At 34.3% G+C, this 17,960-nt stretch overlaps 1 protein-coding gene across 2 annotated transcripts in view; it reads left to right on the top strand.

Moving 5' to 3' along the window:
* The window catches only part of PIBF1 (progesterone immunomodulatory binding factor 1), a 106,387-nt gene extending 89,522 nt beyond the window's left edge, over window positions 1–16,865 (top strand). For both annotated transcript variants that reach the window (XM_071431085.1, XM_071431084.1), the window contains exons 17-18: window positions 13,799–13,975; window positions 16,239–16,865. In XM_071431085.1, coding sequence (XP_071287186.1) covers window positions 13,799–13,975; window positions 16,239–16,295 — 234 coding nt within the window. In that variant the 3' untranslated portion in view covers window positions 16,296–16,865. The remainder of the gene's footprint in view (window positions 1–13,798; window positions 13,976–16,238) is intronic.
* The last annotated feature ends 1,095 nt before the right edge of the window (window positions 16,866–17,960 follow it).

The raw sequence follows: 17,960 nt of genomic DNA, 5'->3' as shown, positions 1-17,960 counted from the left end.
TGACCTGGCCCCATCTTTGGAACTTATTGCCCATGTGTCTTTGTATAGTCAGGGAAGAATGAGTAAGAAAGGTGTTCCTTCAAAGAATAAATCCAGGTAAAATTACACATCATGCCTGAGTTGACCCAATAGCTATAACACTACCTTACCCCTTTGCTCCTGATTCTCCTCCTCCCTCCTCCTGTTCCACCAGCTGACACACTTCTAATGCTGCAGTAGGACACTACTGCAAATCACTTAAGAGATTTGCAGATTTAAAGAGAAAAAAAAAAAACCTACAAAGGTCTATTGCTGTCTGTTAAGTTAGCAGTTTGAATGATCTTTGGAAAGAGTCCAGCAAAGAAAAAAAACAAGTAAAAATATTTATATGTCAGTATTACTTACCTGTGATAAAGAGGGCATTTTGTGTCCAAAACTGTGTAGAACACCATCTTCTGTGTTCTGTGCCATCCTTTATCTGCATCCAAACATTATTCCTTTGTGCATATAATGGGCATCCATAACTTAAAGGCACTGAAAATGCAGTTCTCTGTTAGGTGCTAAAGTGGGATGAATCCCCTAAATCTTTTCAGTGAAGCTCTTGATGCATTATTCCTTTTATCTAGTTTGTTGGTTTGGGTTTTTTTTCTTTCCAACAGTCAGCCTTTGACTAAAAGAAATATTTACCATGATCTCTGTGATCCTGGCAATTCCATGCTTGATGCAGTTGTTAGCATTTTGTAACATCAGAAGTGCAATTCTAGACTTTATCCATTGGCTTTCAAACTTCAGATGAAAACTTGGAAGGGCAGTCTGTCAGCACTCAGATGTTTGGCAAGAAGCTTTAGTAATAATTTCCTGAGGTTACATTTAAGAGGTTATAAATTTGCTGTGCTTTGATGTATAGCATTGTACTATTTCTTCAGAAATTTAAGATGCAGATGTGTCATAATAAAGAAAACTAATAATGTGCACAATTAAATCTATTTTAGCTTTTCCAATTCAAACAGTGTAGAAACTGAGTTCTAAAATCTTGAAAATTAACTAGCTGGGGTTTATATTTTTAATGTGAAGTTCATAATCCACTGGGGTTTGGTGGGGGGAAAAAAGCAGAGCAAGTAGAATGAATGGAGTTCTTTTTAGGTTTCAAATAGAAATACTGTAGGAGATCTTAGAACAAAAAAAAGAGACAGTGGTATAAGGTACACCAATAGAAGACTTTAATAGGTGTTCCTTCAAGTCCTAAGATCAGTTTTTGTTTGTATGAATATAAAGGACTTCATTTACACTATTTTTTTAACTGCTTGAAATCACCAGTATCTGACTCAGTCTGGCAATGCAGTAATTTTTAACCTAAAAAAGTAAAACTAATACTATGAAATCATTGTCATAAGAAATAGAAGGGTAACATTTATTACATAAATGCTGCAAATTCAGGCTATTTACAATAACCATTTATTTCCTGCAATGCAATTGTTTATGCAGACATGATTCATTATCAGCCCATGAATATTATACACCAGGTAAGAACATATGACAACCTGCTGATATTTTGTCTGCTTTACACATCTGTGCACTCACCCTACATTAGCAGCTGTGCATACAAGTGATAGAATGTAAACTTGCTGAACTAGTCACCTGCCTTATTGACACATTCATGTGTTACTGTGTCAGAGCTCTTCAAGTGAAGTTAGCAACCAAAAACCAGGCTCTGGCTGTCTGCTAGGGGATAAAGTAGAAAACATGTAGTAGTTTAAATAAACCTGGTTGATATCAATCAGTTAAATGGCTACAGACACATGGAGTTTGATTGCTATTTGTTTACTTAAATCCATTTAGCTTATGTCAGGAAATTGTTGTGTCACTCAAATTGAGTGTTAAATCTGTCTAAATATGTGTACCTGAATTGGTAGGAATCTTCAGCTAGATTGGGTTAAAATTTGTATTGGTTAACCATTGCAAGTTCTTACTCTATTTAAAACATATTAAAAAATAAAAAAAAAATCTTAGTGAGCTGTTCTTGCTGAAAGTAGTCTACCAGGTTAATATTAAAATGCTAATTGCCTGAGCGCCTGTTATGTTGAACTTACTTTCCAATTGGCAGGTGAGGAGCATTCCATGTGTGATGTGTAACTCACCATTTATGAGTAAACCTAATGCTTTTCCTTTAAAACCATGTTACTTTTTCTCCTTCCCAGGCTTTCACAGTTTCTTATCAATATGTCAGAATAATCCCATTTATTAACTGAATATTTCTGTAGCTGAAAACCTGTCTCACAAATATTATACCCTCAAGTTAAGCAGAAAACTATTACTATCCCTGTTTTGCAGAAGCAATAATTGAAATAAAAGAAATGGTGTTTTGTCCAAAACTCCCCCATTTGTGGAAGAGGTTAAGAGTTCATGTGTCCTAATGCAGTATCTTACTCACAGCCAGCTTTTCTTACATGTCTCAGTTCAAAAGCCTGAAAAGAAAATCTCCTTAGCGTTTATTTTTCCTAACTAGACACAAATTAACTCTTTTCACTAAGTCATCTTCTTATATAGGAACTGATTGCATTTTGGAAGCAGTTTCACAAAAAATTACATTTTCTCTTCATATCATTCTGAGAATTTACATTCATTTTTTAATCAATATCTCCTGAAAAAGGCCACTTTCCAATGTCCTGCCAGTCTCTTAAAGATTAAATCTTGAAAACTAAAAATGTGAATTTAAAAAAGTTCTTATTTAATCTGTAGGGTGGATATTTTGTATTTTTTAGGTAATATTTTATATTTTCTGGGAGAAAAAAAAAAAGATAAATTTCACAACAGGCCAGAGATCTTATGTGAGTGAGATTAAAGGTCTAGCTTATTTTTTTCTAGGAAACAGAGGATGTGGTGGGATGCAAGAAAAGGAGATAAGCATAAGGCAATATTGTGTAGCATAAGTTAAGAACAGAAAATAGTTATTTCATTATCTTTAAAATGTTAAAATCTGATTTATTTTTTAGTTTTTGAGAAATGGTTGCCAAATGCATTTTCCAAGTGTGTTTAAGGTTGGAGAGAGTCCATGTGACCAAGAGGAGAAACAGTTACTAATTAGTTATATTAGGATATGCATAGTTTGTGAAGGGCTCCAAGTGTTTCTTAAGAGCATCTATAAATGATCAGGCTAAGGTTTCCAAGGATTTACATAAATGCTTACGAATGTTAGATTTGAAACATGGCCAGATGAATTCAGAATTCCATTACATTGTTCCAAAATTTTAACGTTGACAGTGTTTGAGAATCCAGTAGCCTCTGTTCTTGCATTCATCTTATGTCAGTATCCTGCACAAAATCCTGGTACTTCTCAATAGTTATCCTGGGTTTTTGCCCACAAGAGTGAAAGAAAAGTCAGATTTATTTTTTTTCCTCTTTTGTGGAAATGCAAGGGGTCCTGAAGTATCTCTGCTTTACCTTACTTTGACCATTCCGCTCTATATTACCAGTTTGTCCTTCTTACTTTTGTGTTGCCTTTGCAGACTACCCCTCACTGCTAAATTCTCTGTGCCCAGATTTTAATTCCATCTCAGCAGTGACCTTGAGAATTCCAGATGAGTTTTCAGCATTTCATTATTAGTCATACTTAAAAGTCTGGCTAATACTATCCTTAGCTGTAATTAAGTTATGCTGAAGAAGATTGACTAGGAATAACCTAGGACAGAAAGCCAATATGTTGGATTTAGGAACCTGGAGAGTAGCAACAGCTGCCATCTGCAAAAAAACAGAGGTAGAGAGAAGTTCAGACGCTCATAAAAAGCTTTGGAGTCATAAGGGGGAGGGCAGTACGTGTTTAATCAGGGATGGAAGCTTAGTGGATAAAAGGAGAAAAGTGCTTTGTTGGGGAGAGGGGAAGGAAGGGGTATCTGCAGGGGTTGGGAAGACACGAATGAAAAGATGTGATTGGTAACAGGTGCCTTCAAACAATCTCAATCTCTGCCTCTTCCCCCTCTTTTCTGTGTAAAAAGATTGTACACGATAATGTCAAAATTATTTGTGTTTCTAAAGTGAGCGACTTCCTGCTCATCTATGTGCTGCAACTTGTTTTATATTAAAAAAAATGCTGATGTACAATGCTTAGCTCTCTTTTTAAATGTTAAGCCACAGAGTAATTATCATTTTTCTTATGCTACGTTTATGTTCCAAGATTCTAGTTTCTATTAATGTTCTGCATGTTTTCTAAGTAGATTACAGGAACATTTCTGCATCACAAGTAAGCCCCGGAGCTATTCTCAGCTTTAAGCTTGGAGAAACAAAGTGACATTTACATAGCTAAACGAGTGTAGAGAAGCTTCTGGCTCATTTTTTACAAAGAAAAATATGCTCCCAAGCAGTAGTTCTCATCTTTTTGTTATCTATTTTGTTGCTGTCAAGCTTTATTAAACAGTGAATTCCAAATAGCAGTGAATTTAGGAAGAGGAAGGACTTAACAGCACTGATTCTTTTCTTTGAGCTGTATTATTCAGAATGTGTTACTATCTTTAATATATATTCTTGCAAGAATTGTCTTTCTATTCACAGTGGTATACAGTAAGCAGTTGTGTACTAAATAGGAGGTTTCATAGGAAAAATGCAACATATATAAGGATTATGGGATGGAATCGGCATGTGTATTTTTAATTATATGGTTTTGAGAGAGCTAAAATCAATTAAAGGGATAAACTTTTAAACAAGAAATTGTTGATTGTTGATTAATCTGAAATTGTTCAGATTTTCTCAACATGTATCCCATGTTATATTCTTTTTTCCCTGGATTGACTATGTATATTTCTGTCTCATTCTACTGCATGTCCAGCTGTGTAAAAATTTTACTTTTGTACATTTCATGGTAGCATTTGACTATTACCAAGTGGAAAGTGAATTTAAATACTGTAAGAAATAGCAAAGACAGGGAGAATTAAACTAGAATATTACCATTTCAGAAAATACAGTACCTTCTAATAATGTATGAAAATAAGGCTGTTTTAGCACATTAGCATGTTCGCATCCCTTTCCTGTTAGGTGAACTTAAGAAAGCATACTTTTTATTAAATATTGAGTAAATGAATGTCACAATGGATCAGCTAAAAAAAAAGAGTACTTGGAGAACTAGTTCTAGTTACAATTACAAATATATTTCTGATCCACAATGCAAAAGTGAAAAAAACTTTACAATTTGACGTTAGTTCTGAATTATGAGACAAATTATTTCCTATTTTTGTTAATAAGTTAGAAAGATTAAACTGTTTAGAACAAATTTAAGATACAGCTGAAATAGGCAAAGATTTTTATGTACCTAAAAAGACAGAAGCTGTTCTCTGCAGTGACTGGGACATTTTACTGTTGCCACAGCTCTAATGCGTTCACCTTATAAAACTGGAAGTAGTTTGTAGAACCATATAGTCACAGATCTGTCAGTTCATTTTAAGGTGTTTATATGCACTGGGATATAGAGAACTAGTGAATTAAGTGTAGTGCAGAGAAGTTATCAACATCCTGCATATGGTCTGGCATCTTTCCACCACCCAGTTATCAGCTTCATTTGTTTGATCAGGACATTTCATACTGTCTTCCAGTTTCCAGCTTTACAGTGTGTATCCATATGCCTTAGATGACCATATGTGCAATTCTCACACTGAAATTCTTGCTGACTTCTTGTATTTCCAGTACAGCTGCAATTAGGATCCAACTATGTCAAATACACTCTGCCTTACTTGAAGGATTGAACAATGACTTGTGATGTTTTCTTGATTTCATAGGTGGTTTGTTAAAATTTTCTTTGAGCTGTTTTATGGATGTAGATTCTACTCCTGATAGGCACAAGCTTCACTGTTGAAGCTGAGTTTGCACCAGTTGTGCCACTGCTTCCTATCCATCTGCAGTCTTAAGTAAGGGAATGGACTGGCTGACCATTTGCTTCATTTTACTGTCATGTCAAAATGGCACTTCTGCAATGTCTTTCTCCTGTTTGACAACTTGTCATTATTACTGTTACTGTCCAGTGTTGTGAATTTGTGCTAATGGTGTTGGTCTTTTTCCCACTTCCAGCCAAAAAAGGAAACTGATAATTCATTCCAGGCTATAGCCTGTCTTCTGTAGTATGTCTCTAGCAGAAATAAAACCCCTGAAGGACAGTTAAAAAATAGTTCTTTGTGTGAATTGTCAGCACTTCTGAAGAGGAGATGTTGTAGGTACTACTTCTGTTTGAGAGTCTCATTCCTTGATAATGACACATATGTCTCCTTTCTCTAGTGCACTCCAAAGTTTGAGTACCGTACTCAAACTTCAAAGTGCTATATGCAAGTCGTTGCAAATGTTGAAAGGTTTAACCGGGTTTTGTTTCAGGTTTTGTTGTTGTGCAGAAATATGTTTATGCCAAGAATTCATACAATGATCTTTGTTTGTTTACCTCCATTTTAACTGGTGAATTCCATTGCTGTCAAAGGTACTGCCACTGTAAAGATGACTTGAGAAGTTATTTGTCAAGTGACAGTGACAGAAATGGATCTTGCCTAATATAAAAAATATATCATGTAGGTATCTACACCTGAAAATCATCTAGGGATTTGCAGTTAGGAAAAAGAAACAGATACTAGTGTGGCGTGATTTACCATAATCTCATTTAAAATACGCAAAATTAATATTATTTTTGAATTTCTCACCAACAGCAATATAAAGGGATCAGACAAGCTAGTTTGCCTAGGTTTAAACATTATTACTGAACATATCTAAAGATGCATGTGAGGAAATCCAGCCATGTATCCAGTCACATGTTCCAAAGCCAAACTTTAGTCAGAGTTGTCACATGTTCCAAAGCCACATTGCAATCAGAGTTCTCACAAGATCCCTGTCCACCTTAGTATTAGCAATTAAATGATACAACTTTATTTCAATGTACCTTTACTTTCACAAAAGTTTCAGTAGAAGTCTAAGAGGGATCCAAGTGAGGAACTGCACAGGACTTCATAGAGGGCAATATCCTTAGTATTTTCTCTACCATCACCTGATGTGCCCATTAATCTTGATCCTAGTGAACACCTTGAGACAGTCAACTGTGAAGATGGTTCCTTCTGAACCACCCTGCCCTGACTTTTTCCAGATTAGGATAATTTTCTCTCAAGAAGAAGATATAGGAAGTATAAAACTTTCATTTTTTCTCTGAATCCTCTCTTGAACATTTGTATATTGAACATGAACTTTTCATTCTTCAGAGAGTGAGTAATCATTCCAGAATATGCTCTTTACAGAACACTACCAAATGACTATAACATTCTTAAATGTTGGTTTGAGTTTCTCAAATCGAGGTGCTTTAACAAACCTGTAGCTTCAATTTCTGAACTCTGTTTCTCCCTGTGCAGACTTGTTTGAAGACTACAATAGCTGAGTAACTAAGAGGAAACATGCAGGTGAAGACAGATTGTGCTGACTTGCCATGAACATGTTTTCCATGCCAGTATGGCAATCTTCCCTCACTTGTATGTTCTAATATATTTATTGTTTTTATTGTTAATATTATTTTAGAAGTTAATGAAGCCATAATAGTCACCAGGCTGCTACATTCCAAGCTACTATTTGGCTTCCACATTGAGAAGAGTCCAGTCTCTGGTCTCAAGTTGTAGTGCACTAAAAGTCTTTTTGTGAAGCAGTTTTTTGTTCAATCCCTTCCATGCATGGGGGGTGTACAGTCAAACTCCAGACGATACATATTTTATTTTGAGTTATAGTTTAACCACATGGGGACCATATGGCAGTTAAACTGAAAAATATCAGCTTTCCAAAGGAGGTCCTGACCATACATACTTTGCTCTCACAGTACAGGAGACTTAAGGATTGGGAGTGAGAATACACATCTAAAATTGTCACGTTAGTGCTTGGCTCACAAATTTTGAAAGACCTTTACTTTTGATCAGCATCCCTGAGGGAGGAGACCTCAAGTTTTATCCCTCTTTCATCTGATTTTTCTGATTTTGACAGTGAAATTGGTTTTCTGTGCTATTCTTTTATGCTGTGTTCTTCTCTGGGAACACTTGTCAGTCATCAAAATTCAGTGGTTCTGCCAGAACCTGATACATTTTGTAGGGCAGAAATCTCTTGTTCACCTTCCGCAGTACAAGTTCTCTGCTTCAAAATGAAGTTATAATCTAAGGTGAAGTTTGCAATTATAAATTCTTAAATATATGCAATTGTAAATTGCATATAGAATTCCTAAATTCTTTATGCAGAGCTTAAAGTAGAATGCCACTTGCCATGATAAATGTTCAGTTAACTGGACATTGTATTATCAGGGCCACTTTTGCTTTAGAGGACGTTTACCTGAGTGCAGTAACCATGAGCTTTACTGCATGAGGAAAGAGTCAGATGGATCTGACACCCACTGGTTGCTGCTATCATTTTAGGCATATGAAAAAACCATTCAATTTACCATTAGAATGAGCTACCTTGAGACCACCCAGTATATATCTCTTCCTACTGAGGAGTTCCAACTGTTTGGTTTGATCTATGTAACACTTCTTTTCAGGATCATTGTATGGAGATTATTTGAGGTGCAAGACTTCCCTGCCGTAAGAACCTAAGAATTGACATGTATGACATTGATTCCTGTTAGCCAGTTATTTTTTCTTGAGACTGTTATTTTGTATCTGCTTCCAGAGTATCATAGATAGATAGATAGATAGACAGATAGATATGTCTCATTAACTGCTTATATAAATTTACATAGTTATTATAACTATATATACACATATATAATGTTAAGTGCTATTGCAACCTTTTGAGTGCACACAGAGGATTCTTTCTTCCTTTGATTATAGTTACATGACAGATACAGAAAGAAAAAAAATTATGCTGTTGACAATTCACTGAAAAAAATGAAATTACTATCTTGATACTATACTTGAATACAATGTTTAATGTAGGTATTTCTTTCACATACTTCATCAGTTACATGATAAATGAGCACCTTTTTATGCCTCAGTCATTTCCCACAAGACAGTTCTTTTTCATTTTGCTTTGATGATGTAAGTCGTGATTTTGTTACAATACCTAATATTCTGTTAATTTTGAATTAGGAAGACATAAGCTGCTCTTTTGGGATATGTATGTTTGAGCCTGTATCAAGGACATCAAAACCAATGTTAATAGAATTCCCTTTATAGTATCTGTAACTCAAAATGCACTTATATTTTATATGGCTCCATGCCTTATTTTTGCACTTCCTTATCTTATAGTTGCATTGCTAGTTGAAGGAATCAAATTTTATCCTTTGTATTCCAAAACTGATCCATTTTTCTAGGTCCTATTTTAATTATCCACAATAGACAGGTAAAATCTATTTTAAATAAACTACAGCTTATTTTTACTTTTAATTTAAGCTCAAACATCATTAGAAAGTCCCTGAATTTTCTGAAGTATGAGTAGGTAATACCCTTTTTTACTTTACCTTTTAAAAATTACTTACACTTCTTCAGTTTGGTTCTTTTAACACTGTTTTAAAGGCTGATGATTTCCAGTTAGTTCCTCAACACCACTATTTAGCCTAATAAATTAGCAAGGTAGAATTTGGGAAATATTCCAAACTAGAAGACATTTTAATTAATGGACACTGTGGAAAAGACTGCTGTCTATCCCTTTTCTGTACCTTAATGAAGAGTCATAGAAGCACTTAAGTTGGACAAGACCTCTAAGATCGAGTCCAACCTTTATATCTCCTTCTCCGCTTGTATATTGGCACACAAAATTGCTTTTACTATTTTTAACTAAGGTTGTTGGACATAACTTACCAAAAATAAATGGAAATGAGCAAGTAGTTTCTTCTGATACTATTTACAATGCAATACATGTTACCTTACTTCACCTCCTGCTACATCACTCCCAGTATTCTCAGTCCATTCATTCTAATCAGTTACTTTGAATGCCAACTCCTTTTCTGGTTATGTATGCAGAATTTTCAAGTATTCTTTTATAGTTCAAGTAATATGAATTAATATCCATAAGTAGAATACAGGATGTTAGATTGTCCTAAAGTATAAATCTATGTATGTTTTAGAAAACCTACCAAGTAGATAATCTGTGGTGTGAAAACTTGCTCTAAAAACACAGTTAGTTCCTTTTAAGAAAATAATTTGATACTTCAAATCTGTGTGCAAGGGGAAATATGATTGCACACTGGCTATTCAGGATGAAAGTTGTTTTAGGCAAAGTAGAAGCCTGAGAAAAGTAAATGATAAGGAGAGTGAGGTGAGAAATGGATCCAGCTTATCACAACTAAATTTAGGTATCAAAATGAAGGTGTCTGTGGTGAGGTATCTTTCTGTGCTTTATAGTTAACAGCAGCCTAATCAGCAAGACTAATGTTACAACACCAATAGTGTCCCACTTCTGAATGGAGTCACTTTCCAATCTGCATTGTCTTAATAGAAAATTAGACTCTTATCTCGTGGTTAGATACTTATGTTTAGATACAGCAATTTAGGTGTTCCAAGTTCAAGTGAAATCCCAATTAATGTGTCACATAGCTCATTACTTTGATTTTTTGGACTTGTGCTGGTACACAGAACAACATCCTTAACAAAAATTCATCAGGTAGCTGTGGGCAGACTTTCAAAATATTTAATAATATAGTCCTGATACTTGTTTGTATGGGTGACACTAATTGTATGTAAGCACTGTTTTTGTGCCAGCTGCACAGGTTACTTTTTTCCTTGTGTCATCTTAACCCACTGGTTTTTGCCAACTGCATTGTTTTCCATGTGTCTGCACTGCCACGTCCCCACAGAAGGTTGCGTAAGCGCTGAGTGGGTGCTTGTGTTCCCGTGGTTTGTGACAGTGAGGCCAGAGGTGTAAAGCTAACCCAGGGAGGAGCTGGGTGAATCCACTCAGAGGTGTTGGTACTCATAATCCTCCCAAGAAGGATTTCTGTCTGGCTGTCCAAAGCCAAAGCCCTCAACCCTGGAAGCCTCAAAACAGTGACACGTATCTTGCATAGCATGGCTTATATGTCCAGCAGCCAGCGTGGCAAAGACCAGGTACTTCCCCAGAGAAATTGGGAAATGCAGAGCTTTAGCAACACTGTTTTCTACAGTGCACTGAGTAACTGAAGGGGATATTGTAAGTAAATTTGCACAGCTCTGCCTGGGCATAGAAACATGGACTTCACACATTAAAAGTGGAAGAATTTAATCATCCATTTCTCTTCACATCTTCCTTTACTTAGCTTATCCTGAAGCTAGTACATGTCCTTCTCCACAAAAGATTCTTACCTTCTCCTTTGAACCCTCTACCTGTTTTCCCCTTCTTTCAGAAGGTCTTGTTCCCACTGGAACAAGTTCACATATTTCTGCTAAGTACAATCTCCAGAGCTGCTTTTTCCTTGCTAGCTTTCTAGATCAACTTGCTGGATTTTAGGATTGGAAAATAATACTTATAGAATCAAGATAGCATGCCAGCAGTAGCAGGTACTCATGACTGTTTGAAACTTAAAAGTGAAGGTAAGAATTAAGATTGTGTTCAGGAGCACAGAAATCTGAAGAGATGGTTAAAATTACTGCAGTTCAAGAGTTTTGTTTTCAGTTTTTCCTTTGTTGACTACAGCAAATCTCTTGCAAATATGTTGTGGCAATTTTCTTTTCTTCTTTAGCAGTACACATACCAGTAATTCTGTTGGATTCAGTGTTTCTTGTGCTATTTATTTTGCCAAGTGTCTTAAGGTCTTTCTTACTAAATGAGGAGGGGGTTTAGAATAAATATTAAGACAACCTTAGCTAAATGCTTATGATAAATTTGGCTGTGATGCCAAAATAGCTTCTTCGTTGTGGACTAATTTTTCATCCCCACTCCCTGTCATTCTTTCCTATAGCTTCACATTAGAGAATCCTCCTGTCACAAGGGAAGCTTGTGTGAGAGCTGACTCTCCAGAGCCTATTCCAAGTCTGAAAACAGACAGTGCTGTCAAGTGCAGGACAGATTCTATTAAGTAGAGAAGACTTTAAACTGCCAAGTGGATCTTGACACAAGAGAATTTGACCCTACACATTCAAGTTGCAACTCTGTTTCTGAAATAAATCTGTGTGACAGTTTTTGTGTTTTGCCTTGTTCAAACGTGCAACTATTTGGTCCACAGAATAACACAGTTTAAGTATAGGAACACCATTTGCTAATGTCAAAACATTGTTTATGTACAATTTAATCTCCTGTGATGGTGTATTTATTTGCTGTGTACTTGCTTGAGTTATTTTCATCAAGAAATTCTGTCTATGTGTTGCTTTGGCAACATCTTTGCAGAGTTTACAACTTTGAAAAACATGTTGGCATCAGCTATGCAGTCCTTTTAAACAGCTGCTCTGCAGTCATGCTGTTTCAACATGCCACCACACATGGCTGAATTATGCAAATAGTTAATATTAAATGACTGAGATACAAGAACAATTTGTACACTCAATAAAGCTGGTCTGTGGAGTGTAACTTTCATTCATGTAACTCAGTTAGTATTCGACAATTTAAAGGCTTCAGCATGTTTCTTTTGACTTTGTTTCTTGTATTAAAGGCAGCAGTGGACAGAGAGAAGGTATATGGCAGGAGTATTTTAAAAGGCTGATTTTTTTTTTAACTCATCACAAATAATTCAATGAAAATAGAATGTACATCAATGTCATTTTCTAGCAGGTATTAAATAGGTAAGATTTAACAAATATTTGTCATTCAGCTATAAACACAAATTACCCTTTTCTGATTGAGAGATGAGACAGAATGTTAATTATATATAAGGCTAATACAGTAACAGTGTTGCTTATTGAAAACAACACCATTTGTAAAAAGCAACGAAACAAAAACATTAATGTTTTAAAACATGTACAATTTTCTTAAAATTTACATTGAAAGGCTTTTCTACTGATCTTGCTGTTCTAATTCTACAATAATGAATGCTCTAAATAATACTACTAATAGTAATAATAATGATTAATTTACGTTAATTATTTCTCCTTCTCTTTACATTCTGTAACTTATTTTATAGTAATCATAACCATTACATGGGGGGGAGAGGAAACATTAGGATGTAGATGTGGTGAAACATGACAAAAGAAGATGTGCAGTTAAAGTCAGAAAATGCTATGTTTTTTCCTTTATCACTCTACTGTACATTTTGAATAATCTGGTTTGTTCCGATTAAATATTAAGGAAAGATTACATTTTTAATTCAAATTGTTTTTATAGGATATCCAAAAAAAGGTTCCATTTCTATATATTCTCATTCCTTTTTCCACACTGGAACTTTAATTTTTCACAAAACTTATTTTCCATTCTGATCCTATTTTTACTGTACATCCTCTAAAGGTTCTTCATTGATTTTTCTTTTCTAATCTGGATATAAAGAAATATATCCAGATTATAAAGAAACAGTGATGTATTTATAATTTTCTGTGTAAGACCTAGTGCTCAAAAGTACAAGTTGCCACAGTCATTCAAATTAGATTTGTACAGTCCCTCAGCCTGAAAAAATAAATGCAAAAGAATTCTTTTAAGTGGAATGGAAGTCGAAGTTAAAAGAGACAATGTGCTTCTTACTACACAGTAAATGTTCTCTTTTACAGCCTTTAAGCAAGATAAAATTTGAGTTGTATAAATCCTCTGTGCCTATTTTATTTTCTTACTTCACTAGGGTTTAAGTAGTAATCTTATTAATTATAGCAAGTATATATTCTTTTTTACATTTACGAATCTATGTTTGGTGAATATAAATTTATTCTTAACAAATAAATATTTATAGGTTCAAATGTAATTTAACTTAATAACTTAGCATTGTTCTTTTGTGGTTTTATAGGAATTAGCCACAATGAAGCAGATTATTTTTACTCTACATGGTAAAGGCTGTGAACAAAATCTACCTCAGTCTCATATTGGTGTAAAAAGTGCAACTGGAAAACAATCAATCCCTTTGGTAAAACTGCTGCCAGAACATGAAGAAGAAAATATATTTACACCTAAGCCAACATTATTTGTAAGTACTGTGATAAGAGTAAGTGCCAAAACTTCTGATGGTTCTCCTCACTTTAAAAAAAAAAAAAAAGTGGATTCATCCTTCAGGGAGATGTGTAATTAATTCAGCTCTTTATGGAAACAGTCAGTGTCAAGGAGAAAATTAGAGTTTTTGATGTTTTTTAATTATTTGGTTACTTTCTGTATCTTAAGTTCACAGCAAACCAGGTCTTTTAAAAAAAAATACCATTGTTGTATTACAACACTGAGAGGCTAGCAAGGTTTTAATAGTTGTAGGGATTCACAGACCATGTATACTAATTTAAATCTACTATGATTGTGTGTAAGTGGAGTTTGTACATATCTATATTAAGAAGCAGGTGTGAGGAAATAGGTGTATTTCTGCATGCTTAAATTGATATATATTAATATGTATGTGCTTATGTATCTAAATATATAGAAAAAACAGAACACCAGTATTGATATCACTTTTGTTGCTATGGAAGCCTGATGTTATAAAATCAGTATAAAACCCTGTTTTATTCCTTCACAAACTAAAAACTTGGCTTTTAATATTTGAATTGGCCCACTTCAGATTTAGTGCCTCTGGTATTGGAAAGTTTCCTGAAAATAGTTTAGAAGTTTCTGCCTATGACTGTGTCTGAACTAATAGATTCAAGACAGCCAAGTTGAAATGCTGAATCACAAAGCAAGTCATTACTCTTATTTACAAACTTCATAATGCTACCTTTCTCTGGGGTGAACTGGGTGTATCCACACTGCATAACATATGTGCTGATTTGGTCCAAAGAGAACTCTTTTTTCTTTTTTTTTTTTCTTTTTTTTTTTCTTATTTTGTTGGTTTTTTGCTGTTGTTTCTTTTTTTCCTGGTAGAGACTTTAACATACAGTGTCTTAAATAATATGAGGTTTGTAGTGTAGCACACCCATGTATTGGGTGTATAATACAAAAAGTAGGAAACAGTAGCATCTCTGAGACATGACATGAGGACATTTAGGAGTTCAAATTTTGCTTGAATAGCATTATTAGACTAAACACAGGCTTATCCAGTGCTGTTTCATCCATAGTCCTTTTGGTAGTGCTAAATCATACTGCCCAAACTTTGTTTTTGATGGAGCTATTCAGTGATCCGAAACATAAGCAAACAGTTTGTGAAAATAATCTGGGGCTTCCTTGCATAATCTGTCCTGTCTTACTTAGGGATGTAGAAATTGTGTAGGAATACAGGAAAACATTACATTAAGAAATTGTAACCAATTTCTCTGTGAAAAATTCTAGCCTTTGCAGACTTAGGAGTAGAGAACTGAAAATGGGCAGATGTCACAGGTTTTCTTCTTAGATAGGAAAAGAAATTAGTAGTCCTGTGAAAATCCTGCCAGTTTAGGTCAATTTCCAGAATTCTAAAAGTTTGCACAAATAGACCAGATTTGTTTTTGTAACTGGAGTCTTCAAAAATAATAAAGCAGACTTTTAAATTAAATTATTTTTATGTTTTGGAAGACAGAATGAATAGAGAGCAATCAGAAAAGGGAACTAGAAAGGAATAAGTTTAGGGACAACAGACTGAGACAGTGCTCACTAACTAAAGAAATTATACCCAACCCTGGAAGCAGAATAGTCCTTACCTTGTTCCACCTCCAATTGATTTGTTCTATTTCTATTAAAATTTAAACTATTTTATTTTATACAAACCACCACTGAATTTGCCACAAGCAATCCTGACTGTGTAACAGTAACCCATAGGATTATGAAGGCAAGGAAAAGTTGCTCACAGATAATTCTCTGCAACTAAAATACCTTGTACAGAGTTGGAAAACTTCTGTATTCTTTTCTTTTCAATTAAATATTTTTAAGAACTATATTTCTGCATAAAATGTTGGTCAGTTTTGGCACACCTAAGAATCTCATTTCTAAGATCTATTCCTTTCTTAGCTGGAAAACACAGATGATGTTATTTCAAATGAAACCTATTTATGGCACAGTTGATGCTGTCACAATTTGTGACAGGTATTTTTTTAAAAATTAGTTCATTTTCACCATAAAATCTGCTTTTTATAACCTGGAAATGCGGAGGTTTTAATACTGGTATGTTGTAATAGTAACTTTAAATGTGTAGTTTTGGTTTTGATATTTGCATTTAAGCAAAGAACTCAACTTTGAACTACATAGGAAGGACAGAGACTTGTGTAGATTGTTTAAATTGTGTAGATTGCCTGTTTTTCTTCTGTTCACTGTCTCACAAATAAATGTTCTTTCTTTTACAGACAAATAAAGAGGTACCTGTGTGGTACAAGAAACTGAAGAAGAAAACATCAGCATAGCATTTTTCAAAAATTATTCAAAATAATCCTTTGGGGAGCTTTTCTTTAAAGAAAGTTATTTTCACCATAGTGAATGCTCGTTTTACTGTAAAAGCAAACAACTGGTTTGGTTTTAACTGTTTCTTTTTTGACTGTCAAATACTCTTATGCTTCATAAAATAATTTCTAGATCTCTCATGTGAATAAAATGTGTGAAAATGATACATGCAATAATTTTGCTAACATTTATTTGAATTTTAAAAGATAAATAAACACTAGTGTGTTCTACAAGTTATAATCTGGGCAGTTAAAGGATGTGTTATTCAGGGTGTTCAAATTAATGCATGTTTCAGCCTTTTTATATTGTTTTTCCTGGACCCTGTGTTTCATGCCACATTCTGACTATTCTGACTAATGGAAATTTTCAAAATATACATTCATTAGTATTGTATTTTCTATAAAGGAAATTCATGTCAGCTGGAAACAAAATTTCTTACTGGCCTTAATTTGTAGTTCACCACTTGACGTCATTTGTATAACCAAACAGGCATTAAAAATACTTTAAAGAAGCAATAAAATACATCCTAATTATCAGCACTGATACTTAATGGGCTAGACAGTACTGCAGTTACATCAATGTAATAATAAAAATAGACCCATGATGTGTGAGGACTGTAGTGTGCAGTAGGGAATTGGATAACTTACCATATTTAATTGTATGAAAATAAGCTCTAAAGTCCAAGAACACATTCTACTTGTTTATTCCACTCCACCATCTATTCTAATTATACAAAAGTTCTCTAATTTTTCAAAGCATTCTTGACTGCATATGGTACATTTCTATGCATAACGTAAATACAGATCTTTTAAGTACTGCATACTGAAAATATTGCTCAGATTTAATTTAAGAGAAAGCTCCTTCTTCTTAGTGTCTTTTTCCTTGACAATATCTCTTAAATTGTTAATGTTTTCTAACCTGGACATGGACAATAATTATTTACTATATAATACTGAGCTATATCAATTATTATGATTCCCAGATACCCTTTCCTTCTTTTTCCAAACAGTTGAAGCACAGTAATACTTCCTCTGCTCCAGGAAAGCTTCAGTTTCCTTTTTTTTTCATTTTCTTGTTCTGAGAGACCAAGGTAAAAATGCTGGCAATTGCACATCACAGGTTTAAAATTATCATTCTGTGAGTGAGGTAGGCCAAGTGTGTAGAGAGAGGTGATAATCTTTTATTAGACTAACTGCTGCTCCCTGGGGAAAAACCACAAAAACCTTTGGGCTCACAAACATTCAGTACAGTCATTTCTGAATAAAGTTTCCGGAAGTCTAGGTTTTATCTAACATATATTTTTATGTGACTAGAATCCTTAACTTTTATTTCCTATAAAACAGTTCCCATATGCAGATACTAATTTTGTAGATTGTAATAGATACTTTATATGATTCAGTCCCTAAATGAACTTCCCATACTATTCTGTTTGTCTGTCATCAATGAATAATTAATAAATTGTATTATCTAGAAGGACTGTGAGCTATTTTAGGCAAGATACTAGTTGGAATCTTAAGTATTTCCAATTTGTTTTCCTATGGTGTGTTTATAGACAAATTGGTGAGATACAGATTGTAAGATGGGTGACACACCTACCTAAAGAAAACATGATCAACAATGCCATGTCC

Source organism: Agelaius tricolor, unplaced genomic scaffold (genome assembly GCF_023055355.1).
Source record: "Agelaius tricolor isolate 1412-34295 unplaced genomic scaffold, bAgeTri1.0.p SCAF_7, whole genome shotgun sequence".
NCBI lineage: Eukaryota > Metazoa > Chordata > Aves > Passeriformes > Icteridae > Agelaius > Agelaius tricolor.
Note: the sequence above shows the minus strand (reverse complement) of the source record. Positions and strands in the feature narration are given on the sequence as shown.